General features: G+C 41.8%; 1 protein-coding gene across 1 annotated transcript in view; it reads right to left on the bottom strand.

The window, feature by feature from the left end:
• Positions 1-1,875: 1,875 nt before the first annotated feature.
• The window catches only part of mtnr1c (melatonin receptor 1C), a 34,159-nt gene continuing 22,331 nt past the window's right edge, over positions 1,876-13,703 (bottom strand). Inside the window, exon 2 of the mRNA XM_066659366.1 lies at positions 1,876-2,764. Coding sequence (XP_066515463.1) covers positions 1,905-2,764 — 860 coding nt within the window. The 3' untranslated portion in view covers positions 1,876-1,904. The remainder of the gene's footprint in view (positions 2,765-13,703) is intronic.

Here is a 13,703-nt window from a genome sequence, read left to right as displayed (position 1 = left end):
GGGAGGGGGTGAGCACCTGTTTCCTCAAAGAGGCTGCATCAGTGGTTCTTTACAAACTGCTTCTAACACAGCAGTGCCCAGATCTGTCACATCAGCTGAGACACGTTTGCCCTGTGCAGGGAGCAAGGCTATTTTTGCTCTGTAGGGCCCCTGACCCCAGATGACATGGCGTCGGTGATCGCCTGCGCACCTTTTTGACAAAGCCATTGAAGTTTTAGTGTTGGTATCACACTCAATTCATCAAAACCTCAAAGCCAACAGAGAACACCTGTACTTTAGTGCTCAAATGAGATGTGCTGAAAAATTAAAAATAACAATATATTCTTAACCTTAATGTATGTTAATGTAACAAGAGTTTGGACCGGTTGGTCATGTCAATTGTTGATAGAAATAAGCAGCAGCTGTTTTCAAATTGTGTAAAAAAATATCCTGAAGTCATGAGGTGGTATGATGTAAATAAAGCAATGGTGTGTGTTGATTTCCAGCACTGTGGGTATGAGCCTGTAGTCCTGAAGCTGCTCAGTAAATAACCCAGACAGCAGACATATTTGGGCACAATCATTTTTATATCTTATGGCTCAGTTATATTTCGGCCGAACGTGGGCCAAATGTCATGGGCCAGGCTTGACTTGGGTTACAGTTTGTAATGTCTGGGCCAGCTGTGGCCTAAATATTGATTTGGCCCACAACATGACTGATATTTGGTCCATAATTGGCATTGTGCCTGAGCTGCGCTAACTTTCATTAGCTGTGAGAGAAAATACACTCTTTAAATCACTGTTAAACTCCCAGTGCTGGCATCAGACTGAGCCCTGATTCAACCTTTCAGCTCATTATTGTATGAAATCTGGCACTAATTTCCTACTAAACTGAGCTGTGCTCCTGGGACTGGAGCCGGCTTAAAAGGCTCAGATCGGATCAGGTTGCGGTGTTGTCTTTATGCTGCGATCTGAACTGAAAATCACTTTAAACACCATGCGCTAGCTTCGACTGATGTCTAGGAAACCTTTGAATTAAAGGCTAGTTTGTAGACATGATAGGCTGTGAGATGCGCGCTAGCTTCTTTGTTGACTGCTGTGTGGGGCGATATGTGAAATTCTGTGTGATGTAGACATAGAACAGGTTTTAAAGAGGTAAAAATTGTTCACATTAGTGTGTAAATCTGGAAGCCACCAACCAACAAACCATGAAAAAAGACCACCCAGTCAGTTTTCTGTGTGCTGCCTAATCAGAAAACATGAGATAAAATGAGTCATTCTGATTCGGCTCTCTCTCTGATGTCAAGTGCAGAGACTTTAGTATTGCCCTGCCCCCTCGTCTGAGTCTGTCCAATCATAGCACTGGACCTGTGTTTATGTGAGAGCTCAATGATGAGGTTAAACACAGCTAAACAGAGTAAAAATTGAGAAAAAGAGATGGGAGAAGAAAGGGAACAGAATGAAAATGGCTAAAAAACAAGAGCTTCTGCTCTTCACTTCTCACAGCTGTGCACTCGGCTCAGTGAACAACGAGTGGCTCATTATCATTTAAAAGAACAGGCTCTGAAAGGGACCATTCTGAACAAGGCTGTTTACACATGGGGTGAAAACTGCTGTGAGGCTTGTGGGGTTTTGACCAAAGTAGGTTTATTAAGAACCAGAAAAAAGGGGGAAATGTATGTCAAAGAAATTAACTTGTGATTGTAGCTACATTTTTAAAATAATCAAAAACATTTTTTTTGTATATAAATTGCTTCCAGAGCTTCTGTGTTGTGGGTGCATGTCTTGTGGCTGTTTGAGATGTGAGCCAGGAATACTTCACTAAGCTCTTTGGTAGTTTGGTTTGTAAACCTGTAGTCCTCGGTTCCAGTCTCTAACAGCAGCCAGGTATGTTTGAGATTTTTGGTCCCACACCCCCTCTCAACCTCACAAATGAGCCTCCACCAGGTTGTTGTTGGTCCCTGCTGGCGACTGCTTGCTCTTGTATGCATCCGTGTTGTACTTGGAGCTGTCGGAGAACAGGGCCCTAGGGGTGCAGAGGGCCAGGAGGATCTGCTTGTATTCTCGCCGGAAGTTCTGGTTCAGGAGGCCGTACACCACAGCGTTCAGGCAGCTGTTGAAGTAGGCCATGAAGTAGCTGGTGACGAAAAGCCACTCCGGTACGTTCGGGGCCACAGTGGCTGGGTCCATAGCCACTGCGAGGCCGATAAAGTTCAGTGGTGCCCAGCACACGGCAAACAAAACAAACACTACAAACATTGTCAGAAAGTTGCGCAGATCTGCGGCTCGAGCCCCCGGCCGTGCCCTCACCCGCCCTTTGACCCGGATCACCAGGGTCCAGATGCGCAGGTAGCAGTAGGACACAACCCCCAACGGCACCAAGAAGTGGATCAGCACCACGCAGACTGTGTAGGAGGAGCTGACCGTCTGCGCAAATGTGCAGGAGAAGATCCTGGGGTCGTACGTCAGGGAGCCCACCAGGAAGTTGGGCAAGGTGGCGAGGGCGGTCAGCAGCCAGGTGAGAGCCAGGTAGAGGCAAGTGTTTCTGCGTGTGTAAAAGCGTTCATAACGCAGGCTGTGGCAGATATAGCAGTAGCGGTTGATGGCGATGGCTGTGATGTTGAACACGGAGCCGATGACACTCAGACCCATGACAAAGCCGCTCAGTTGGCAGTGCAGGTACCCCATCGTCCACCCATTGTGAAAAATGGCCAGAAGCGCCAGGGGGTATGGGTAGAGCGCCACCACCAGGTCTGCCACAGAAAGGCTCACCACAAAGATATTACCTGAGAAAGAGAAGGAGAGATGACTGCATCAACTAGAGGATCTTAGAAAGTTATATAACATCGCTGTGCAGTGAAAAACATATATCTCCAAAATAGTAACTTTACAGGAGAAAAGTAATTCCAAGTAATTTTGGAGCATTTCTATTGGTCCATGCATCATGTGAAGGACATCTGCTGTGTTCAAATAATGTAGTAAACTAAAAATCCACAAAAATTGAGATACATGTTTTTCATTGGAACGCAGCGATATGTTTGTTTTGCATAAAGTTTAGTACATATATTCATTCATTCATTATCTGTAACTCTTATCCAGTTCAGGGTCGCGGTGTGTCCAGAGCCTACCTGGAATCATTGGGCGCAGGTCGGGAATACACCCTGGATGGGGCGCCAGTCCTTCACAGGGCAACACACACACCTACGGACACTTTTGAGTCACCAATCCACCTACCAACGTGTGTTTTGGGATTGTGAGGGGAAACCGGAGCACCCGGAGGAAACCCACGCAGACACAGGGAGAACACACCACACTCCTCACAAACAGTCACCCTAGTACAGTATTAATTACTATTGATTGTGTATGTTAATTTATTTTAAAGGGGATGTATTTTTCCCATCCTGATGTCTCAATGAAACCTGAATAGTTTTCTCCCCCTGTCTAAAAAGCCCTAGTCAGAATGGCCACTTTCAGTGCATGTTCCTTTAAATGATAATGGGCCATTCGCTGTTCACCCGAACCCAACTGCACAGCAATGAGGAGCAAGGGGCAGTAGCTCTTGTTTTTATATCTATTTTGGCACTGTTCTCTTTCTTCTCCATTCTTGTTGTGTTTGTTTTACTGCAACAATTCTTACTTTAACCTCATCTTTGTGCTCTCGCATGAACCACAGGGTCCAGCGCTGTGATTGGATACACTCAGACGAGGGGGCAGGGGACTTGACATCAGAAGTGGAGCAGAATCAGAACGACTTATTTTATCCCACATTTTCTGACACAGGCAGCACCTTGAAAACAGACTGGGTGTTTTCAGGATACTCACATGCACTGTTTTCATATGCCCCTTTTAATATTCCTTTAAAGTCCAGGTAGATTTAGCTCTCAGTGTTAATAGTGTTAAAATTACATACCTGCTTAAAATGTTTTGGAAATGCATTCTCTGTTCATTTATTCTCATAAAAGGCAAGGAACCAAGTACAAGAGTCGTGGCAGCAGACTCTCAGAAAGTGGATCTGAACATAATTCATTCCTGTTAAAGTAGTTTATTCCTGTATTTTTCCACCAGAGATAATTCAGATTCAAGATCCATTAACAACATATCACAGAGACCCCTGGGAGACCTGAGTCTGTCTGGCATCAGAAGGTACAGAGAATTATTCATTAACAATGTAAATTATAGAAAGTGTAGAAAAGTGGTGCCATTATTTTATTATGCAGTTATTCCACTGTCATGGTGATGTTCACATCTGATTTCGTTTGTTATTTGCAAAAAGGAGAGAAATAGAGTGAGTCAGTCAGAGAGAAAGAGAGAGGAGAAAATCAGGAGAGACAGAGACGGAGTTGGACAACAACGACAGGAGTGGAGTACTCAAGCAAATGAAGGGCATAGATAAAAGGAGAGGGGTTAGAGAACAACTGAATGCTCTCTCTCTCTCTCTCTCTCTCTCTCTCTCGTTCTTGCTCTCTCTGCATGAAAAGACAGGAAGAGCTTTCAGACACATTTCTGTTAACTTTAATGTTGTGAATGACTTGTGTGTGTGTTTGTGACTCTTAGTTAAACATACTCAAGAGGGAGAAAGAGGGAGACAGAATGAGAGAGACAGAATCCATAAAAATTGTGTATGTGTAATTTCATATTGAAAATGCACAGATAATTTCATATTGAAAATACACAGATGTCTGCCTTATTAAATATCCTGCATGTAAAAATCATTATAGAAAACCAACATTGACGGCTAACACCACAGTGAACACTATATTGTTCACTGTATGGTCTCAAACACACACACACATCCACATACACACCCACACACATACCCACACACACACACACACACACACACACACACACACACACGTGGTTGTGGAAGATAAGTGTTTGTCCGGCGCAGTGCTATGGAGGGGCTAATCCTGTCAGAATGCTCTCAGTGTAGCAGGTTAATGGGGCTCTGGAGACACAGACACATCCATCAGAACGCAGACGTGTGTGTGTGTGTGTGGACTTGAGGACACTGAGGCAGAAACATGGTTCAGCTTTAAGACCCCTGTCTATACACTCGAGAGGCAAAGCTGTGGATGACAGACAGATCAGTGATGATGTAACTACAGTGTCTAGATACAGAAGTAATGCCAGAGATGCAAAAATCACATCATATCCCTGTAACAGTGGCATTAGTGATGTCACAGTGGCAGTAATGGAGTAATAGCATCAGTAATAATGTAACATGGCCTATAAGTTTTGTAGCAGTGGCAGTAATGATGTAATGCGGTTTGTAATTATTTTAACAGTGGCAGTAATGATGTAACTGTGTCAGTAATTATGTAATAGCATCAGTTTTAATGTAGGGTGGCACTGTGGCTTAGTGGTTAGCACATTCGCTTCTCAGCACTGGGATCTTGGGTTCAAGCCCCATCTGGGTTGTGGTTTCCTCCTACAGTCCAAAAACATGGAAGTTAGGTGAATTGGCTTCTCTAATAACTGTCCTGGTGTGTGAATGAGTGTGTATGTTAATGAATGTCTGTATGTGTGAGTGAATGTGTATGTGCCCAGATATGGATTGGTGCTCTATCCTGGGTGAAACACTAGTACCCGATGGAGTCCTCCAGGTGGACAGTCGTTCCTGGTCAAGAGTGTGCTGTGCACGTTTGGCTCCCGCTTCTCACCAGTGTGTGTGTGTGGATTGAATGTTGAGTGTTGATTGTAAAGCGTCCTTGGGTTTCCAGACAGGCGCTATGTAAGTGTAACTTGTACATAAATAAAAATAATAAAAAAATAAAATAATGATGTAACAGTGCCAGTTGTGGTCTGTAATTATTGGAACTGTGGTAGTAATGACGTAATGTGGTCTGTATTTACTGGAACAGTGGCAATAATGATGTAATGGTGGTAGTAATGATATAACAGTGGCAATAGTGGTGTAATGGTGTTGTCTGTTGTAGTGATGGCAGTGATGATGTATTGGTGGAGTGTGATTCATTTAGGTGGTAGTGTTGCCTACTGGGTCTACTCACTGTAACTTATATGATTAGATCACCACAAATTAATCAGATCCCAGCACCATGTGCAGGGAAATTTGCCTGGTGTTTTCTGAGTCAAAACTAACTATGATGTGTATGAGAGACGTGGAAGGAGAGCTTTGTAAATGTGATTTCTAGCTTTAAGGCCTGTGTGTCCCATGTTGGCGTCTTTCCCAACAGAGCCCTGAGCGTCCGTCAAAAACGTGTCCATGATCCTCCTGCTGAGTGGACAATAATGATATTCGAGTGTGTGTGTGTTTGTATTTTTATGTTTGTTAGTGCTACACTTCCCCATGGTGAGGAAAAATGAAGGGTTTGTATTTGTAGGGACTGCTAATATTTTGGATTTTTAGAGATTAAAGTTGATCATATGGTGGATGAGATGATGGTCACAGTTGGAGTAAGGTGGAGAGAGATGGAAATGAATACTTAAATGAATTAGCCTTTTGAGCGTGTTTGACACTGGCGAAAGCGACTGAGCCTCTGCGCTGATCTGGAATCAGGATGTCCGGCAGATTCGTGTGCCTTAGTGTCCTGTTCCACACTATTCCCAGATCAGCCCTGCCTTCTGAGCTGTGTCCTGATTCTATCATATGATCAGCATGATGACTGGAGCTAACACAGATTTTCTGTCTTCATTCGATGTAACAAGTGCCTGATTGTCCATGTTTAGCGGTTTAGAAAATCTAACACAGGATGCATATTGCGGAAAATTTTAACGCGTTTTACTCTCTCTGATCAGAGAACAGCCAATGATGGGAAACAAACAAACACGCACACACACACACACACACTTTGGTTTCCATATATTTTTGGGACTTAGTTTTGTAGAGATTTATCTAGAGACCTATTTTTATTCATACCTCCACCTTATTTTAAAATTACTACTAGCCTAAACCTGATCCTAACAATAACCTTAACCATAAGTATTACTAGCCTAATACACACACACACACAAAACTATATAATTACACAGTTCCTGAGTAGTTCCTACATAACCATATAAAGCCCTACTGAACATGTTCCTTGATAGAGTTAGTTTAGCAACTTTTGCACGTCTAAATTTACATAGCACTTCTCTCCATCACCAGCAGCTCTTCCCATCAGATGGTTTAATCTAAAATAATCATTGCTGGAGGCCTGCGGCTGGGATGTCCCGAGCTGCCCCACACTGCAGAATGATCACTCTGTCTCTCCCTCTCCATCCCTCCTTCCCCTGCGGACTGAGGGGAGGACCGGAGTGATGAATGAGGAAGATGAAGAACAAGTACGTCTTTATCAGCCAATGATCACGCATTCACTCTGGAAGATAAACGTCATTGAGACCGGAGAGGGAGACTGGGAAAGAGGAGAGATGAACAGAGAGGGGGAGGGGGGAGAAAGAGGGGTGCGAGGGAGGAGAGAGAGTGAGAGATGAAACAGATAGAGAAAAACATGGGAGGCTGGGAAAGGGAGAAGAGGAGATAGAGAGAACTAGGGGAAGAGAAAGGAGAGAAAGAAGCAGGGAAACTCAGAACAGAGAAGGGAGAGATTGTTTTGTTTTGTAGGATATGGTTGTCAGGACAGTGTGTGTGTTTGTGTGTGTGTGTGTGTGTGTGTGTGTATTTTGTATTTAGAGATGGAGAAGTAATATCTGCAGTAATTGGTGAAGACGTTGTTGTTTATTTCTGTTCTGGAATGTGCTCCTACTCTGGGTCATAAGTTCATCGTGGCTGGAGAGGGGGATGAATAAAAGCTTCTCTCCACTGAAAATGTTAAAAGCTTCATGTGATTGATTCCTCTTCCTCAGAGATGAGGCTGAAACACTGCGGCAGCTCACATCCACTCAGCATTTCCTCAGAGCACAAGAACAGTGTTCTGCCCGTTAAAAAGAGATAAAGCCTCACTCTCCATCCAGCTTGGAGCTCTGTTAAGGGCTAGTGTTTAAGTGAGTGTTGGATGTGTTCCAAACATAGAATAAATTCCTTCAGTTACAAGAAAATGGTGGTCATATCTTTTTTACTTTGGTTTTTTTTTGTTTGTTTTTTGTTTAAGTTTTATTTTGGGCTTTCTTTGGTCCCTCATTTTGTCATTTCCGGTGTCCACACACCTTGTCAGACCTGTCAAAACACTGCAACAAACATCTTATCTTAGATAGTCCAATCATACACGAGGAACAAATATAAAGGTGGCCTCTTCCTGCAAGCCTTAGTGTGCAATTTCTAACATCTGCAGAGATTAATGTAAAATATAAAATATACATTTACATGTTTTATGTGTGTGTTCCTTATTTATTTTTATATCTATCTATCTATCTATCTATCTATCTATCTATCTATACACACACATAATGTTATTGTACAGTACCAGTTAAAAATGTGGACATCTTCTTGTTCAATGGCTTTCCTTGTTTTTTTTAAAAATTATATATGAAGGAAAACACAGTAATTTTGTAGTAAACAAAAAAGTGTTAAACAAACCAGAATGTAAGTAAGTAGCCATACTCTTGCCGTTCTCTCAATCACCGTCAGGAGGTCGTCACCTGGAATGGTTTTCAGTGAACAGCTGTGGCTTCGTCAAGAGTTCATTTGTAGAACTGCTCGCCTTCTTAATATGCTTGAGACCATAAATTGGGTTGTGCAGAGGTAGGGCTGGTATACAGCTCTATACAGTGAATAACCTTATAATAGGATCGCTATTCCATGACTAATGAGACGATGTGTCTAAACATTTAATGGGTACTGTATGTTTATTATTTTGGTCATGTATTTTAAGTTCAGCAAATCACCAGTAACTGCACGTGTGCAAAAAAAAAAAAATCATTTGCTCAGGTGCATCCAAACTCACACAACTTATACAGCACATACACGACTTACAACTATAACTTAAAGTGCTGTCTAATATTGCTCATAGTGAAATATTGATGTAGGAATTTTATACAATTATTGAACTTATTTCCAGACATTTTTGTGTCACTTTACCAAGTGAAATTGATTTCCCCGAACTGGCAGATCATTTTTCTGAAGTTGTTTTACAGTGATTTTAAGTGGGGTTTTTACTTGTCTAAGAACATCCCTTATCTGTGATTAAAATACTGTTAAGCACCACCTGAAATGGTTTATTCCCTACATTTGTCTAATCAACATTATCAATACATCATAGTCCAACATCCTTCTCTATGGAGCCGATTTTGACACCGCAGCACACCAAAGCGAAGCAGTTACCTGGGAATCAAGGTTAAAACACCTGCACTGACTTTCTGAAACTCCCCGTGGCCCAGGCCAAGGTTGTTAGAGGCACTTTCCAAACCACACTCTCTGAACTCTCACTCAGCAGGGCACTGTTTGGCAGCAGGACACTTTGAGCTCTGGCACAAACCAAGTGAGAGAGCATGAAAAAACAGATGAACAGCAGTACCTCACAAACAAACAGGCAACTGCAAACCCCCCTAGAGCCACGGGCCCGTGAGGTTACGTCAATATATAACACAGGATCAAATTGCAGTAAAGTTATTTCACACCAGCTCCAGTTTGAGACCCGTTCCAAAGAACTCACAAAGGATAGTAATGACACGTGGAGAAAAAGCTCCAGGAGGGAAGCTGGGAAGCAGGACTGAACTGAGGAAGAGGAGAAGCTTGAAATAAATTCAAGGCGAGGGCAATTCTTTTAAACACTGCTGTCTCCTCCCCTCCTGCTTTAGGGAAGAAACTCCCAATACCTGTCCAAGGCTACCAATGGACAAAAAGATAAACAGGCTATCGCTATCAAATGACCTATTTTATGACACATGCCCTAGAGAGGTGTGGGTTTGTGTTGTGTGTGAGCGATGAGGGCGAAGACATCATGGCACGCAACACTGTCAACCAACCGCTATGCTCATAAACACATGATAGATTAGATGTCAGCCACGATACATCAATGTTTTCTGAGTGTTTTTTTTTATGCAGCCAGTCATCGGGAGAGCCTCTGAAGAATGTGTGCTGTTTTATTCCTTTTCTCCTCCTTGCTAAATTCATTTTGCAGTTAGCGCAGTCAATTAGCATCCATGCTCCCAGACAGGCCCTGAAACAATCAGCTGCCAGCAGGCAATTAAACACACGACTCAGCTAATTATTAGCATTTCAGCTGAGGTTTTTAACGAGGCTGAAATCTCTAGCTGATTTAGCTGGCAGATGTTCTGGCACTTGAAGGTCATAGCATAACTTCCAGGATCTGTTTCTCAAACTCTCGCCTATGAACTGAAACATTTAGGGCTTTACACTCTTAAAAAAGAGGCTCCTAAAAGGGGAATGTTAGCAAGGGCTTAGGTTATATATAGAGTCATGATGCTAATCTGCTTAAATTAGCTAATTTTACAAGGTGAATTATCAAGTTAAATCACAATCAACACCATTCCCCCTCCTGCCCACTCCTCCATAAGCACACAGTAAGATGTGAGGTTGTGTAACAGGTCCCAGTATATGAATCTGTTTCTACAAGGATGCTATTTTAATGGCACTGGCAAGAAGCTAGCCAGCATATGTCTGCGTTATGGGATATCTTTATTGTTTATGATGTTTTAAACTTCTCATAAAATGTACAGTGAAGGTTGTTGATGTTTAGCTTTATGTTAATTGTTTAATAACTAACACTAAACATGCAAAAAAAAAAATCTCATGTGCTTCAGTCCTGCTATTATAAGCAATAAAGTACATTATTAACCTTCTTATTCATAGCAACACATCAACATAAAAGACTGCAGGGCTAACTTTAATCCATTAAATCTAGCAAAATATCAGGGCATATTCTCTTTGTTGTCTCTCCTGTTTTTTCCCCCCTAACTGTCTGTTGTTTATGTTGTCAGAGTCAGTACTGAATAAATAAAGCCTGCTAAGCAAACTTGAACTCTAAAATTAGCTAACTAATTAATTAGCAAAGCTATCCTGTGCTAGAGCATTAGTGGGATGCCTCCAGAGGCGATTGCTCTAAGACTGCAAGGGAAGCTCAGCTTCCCCTAAAATGTAAAAAAATACGTTATCAAATATACACTGTGTGTACGTCATTGAATAAATATGCACTACAACGCGCTCAACTTTTGTTCAGAATCAGCTTCTTATCACTGGTAAAGACGCGGCTTTCCTCTCAATCATTTCCATAGCTTCACAGTGCTTTAAACAGTGTGGACGCTGAGCGTCTAAAGAGTTCAATAGCGAAGCAGCGAAACGAGACGAGTCATTGGATAAATGCTGGGCTTTGTCCCGCCCATCGGGCGCTCAGTGTCTCTGGGGGTCTATGGGGCAGTGGGCTGGCCTCGGCTGGCCCGGACGCTCAGCTTCTGCATGATGATTGGATGATCTGTCTGAGGCTGAATCCCTTTATGACAACGAAACGAGCGAATCGCCGATCCTTTGGTGACCCAGTCACAAAGCACTCACAGGCGGACACACTTCACATGGGCCAAGGCTGTTTAAGCAGCCTAGCTCTGCTGGCCATTGAGAGTCCCTGGAAAAGACGCCTTGTTGGTACGACAGGGTCACAGATCATTTTCTTAAAAAGGAACGGAGGGTAGAATTTACGTATAAATAAACCGACACATTTTATGATGTAGGCCGAAATTGAGCTTCCCCTCCTTGAAAGACCAACATCCGCCACTGGATGCCTCACACTGAGAAAAAAAAAACCCTAGAAATGAGCTAATAAGAATATACAAAATATGAGATACAAAAAAAAACAAGTGAGATACAGAAATAGGGAGCGTAAATAAAAAGGCAGAATAAAACACCATCAGAAATACTGGTATGGCTAACAACAGAAAATATTGGCAAATTAGCATGTACGGTTTCCAGAATGCTAATTGGCTGCTGCTACCTATCAACTTCTTGTTGTTGACTTACTTTACATCAGGTCAAAACTGCAAAGCTCCTCTGACTCTCCACTGGATATTTACCTAGATTTACCTAATCCAGCAGATGGTGGATGCAGGATACTGTGAGACTCTGAGTGCTTCACCTGTGGATTTTAAATCTGTTTTTAAGCTTTTGTGTTATATTTAAACCCATTCTCTCTGGGGAGTTTTCCTCTGAAGCTGTTCTGTCCCATGCACATGGCTGATGGATGTTTTTGGTAAAAGTGACATATGCTGAGCGCAGATCTCTGATGCTGACTCTGCATATCTGTCTGCAACTGGGTAACAGAGGGCTTTCAGCCGAGTTAAAACTGTCAGTGCAGGGGACCTGTTCTCATTGTGGGGAAAACTAAGGACATAAACAGACTGTTAATGAGACAGAGGCAGACATCATATAGATATTTATCTGTATGTTATCCATAGAACTACTAAAATATTTTCTCTGAACAGAAATGTTAGCAAGCCTTAAAGGAATAGTTCAGACAACACATAAACAACAATAAATCAGCTATCAGAGCTAATGTTGCTAACAAGATGACGCTTAAATGGATTATCTTTATACAATGGTGACTAAAATATTGTCGAGAATATCAAAGAGGAATGGTCTATGATACTGAATATGGTACAAAATGAGACAAAATGGTTGTCACACTATCAGAAATCCAGCCTAATATTGGGCCCATATGGGATGATTTAGACATTCAATTTGCACCTATCTAATTAGTGCTAGTGAATGCAAACACATGTTATGTGGCTGTAAAGGTGCTTATTGGAAGATTGTACCCACCAGATGGTTTACTAGAGAAGACTCTTGTTGGAAAAACCTTCTGATTATATTATCATAATCAAAATATGTGCAGTTGGACTGAATGAAAAATTGAAAAAATATATATCTATATAATTGGATAAACAAAGTGAAAGCAGATGCTTCGGCTCAGGGGTACACCATGATATAATTAAGTAATTAACATCCTACATGCTCTGTGGCATGCAGAGGTGTAGCTGACCTTGAAGTTGGATCAAAATGCCAAGAGGAAAAGGTCTAGCCTAAATGACCCTGGCAAAGGGTTTATTACTGGAGCAAAAAAGAAAAAAAAACAGACATACATCAATAAGTATGGTCTCAACATCTCAGTTGTAGTGAATATAATGAGACTATTTTGGAGGTTTTGGACCCTCCAACACCATTTGAAGGAATACGTTTTGGAAGAACATTGTTCTCTCTTTCTTTAGTACAGCTCCAGAAAATGCAGAATTTATGCCAAGACACATTACTCCACTGGCATGTTGATTGTTTCTTTATAAATCCTCTGTAGATATGGAACACATAAAAGCACTTGTCTTCATGTTCAGCACTAAGCTTGCCATTTCCACCTGCAGATAAGATGAAAGAATGCTATTTGTGTCATCCAGTAAACAAGTGTATTGTCTTTAATGCAGAGTTTGGTAGATATGACACACTGAAGTCTGAAAGTTGGTCTGAATATCTCGGCTGATCGATTACATGGTAAAAGCTAGAGTATGTCATTTTCAAACAATAACAGATAATGAGAGTTTGTTTATTCATAGAACTACTGCATTTGTTCATGTACCAAATCAGTTAAATCATTCCAAAAAAGTTTTATTGAAAACTCAGCTGAACTTTACAGAATATGAGTATGCAGATATATATATCCACAAATAACACACATATTATTTTTACTGTTTGCAGTTGGTGAGTTAGCTGGACAATTTGTGTCACTAGTCTCCTGGTCTTGTGTATTTCATAGAGCAATGTGAACTATGAACAGCTTGTGCAGCTTTCATTCAGCAGCTATAGATTCAAGGCTAATGTAGCTAGGCCAC

The sequence above is a fragment of the Hoplias malabaricus genome, chromosome 2 (assembly GCF_029633855.1).
Source record: "Hoplias malabaricus isolate fHopMal1 chromosome 2, fHopMal1.hap1, whole genome shotgun sequence".
In the NCBI taxonomy this organism is placed as follows: Eukaryota; Metazoa; Chordata; class Actinopteri; order Characiformes; family Erythrinidae; genus Hoplias; species Hoplias malabaricus.
The sequence above is the reverse complement of the archived record's forward strand: the minus strand, read 5'-3'. Positions and strand labels throughout refer to the sequence as shown.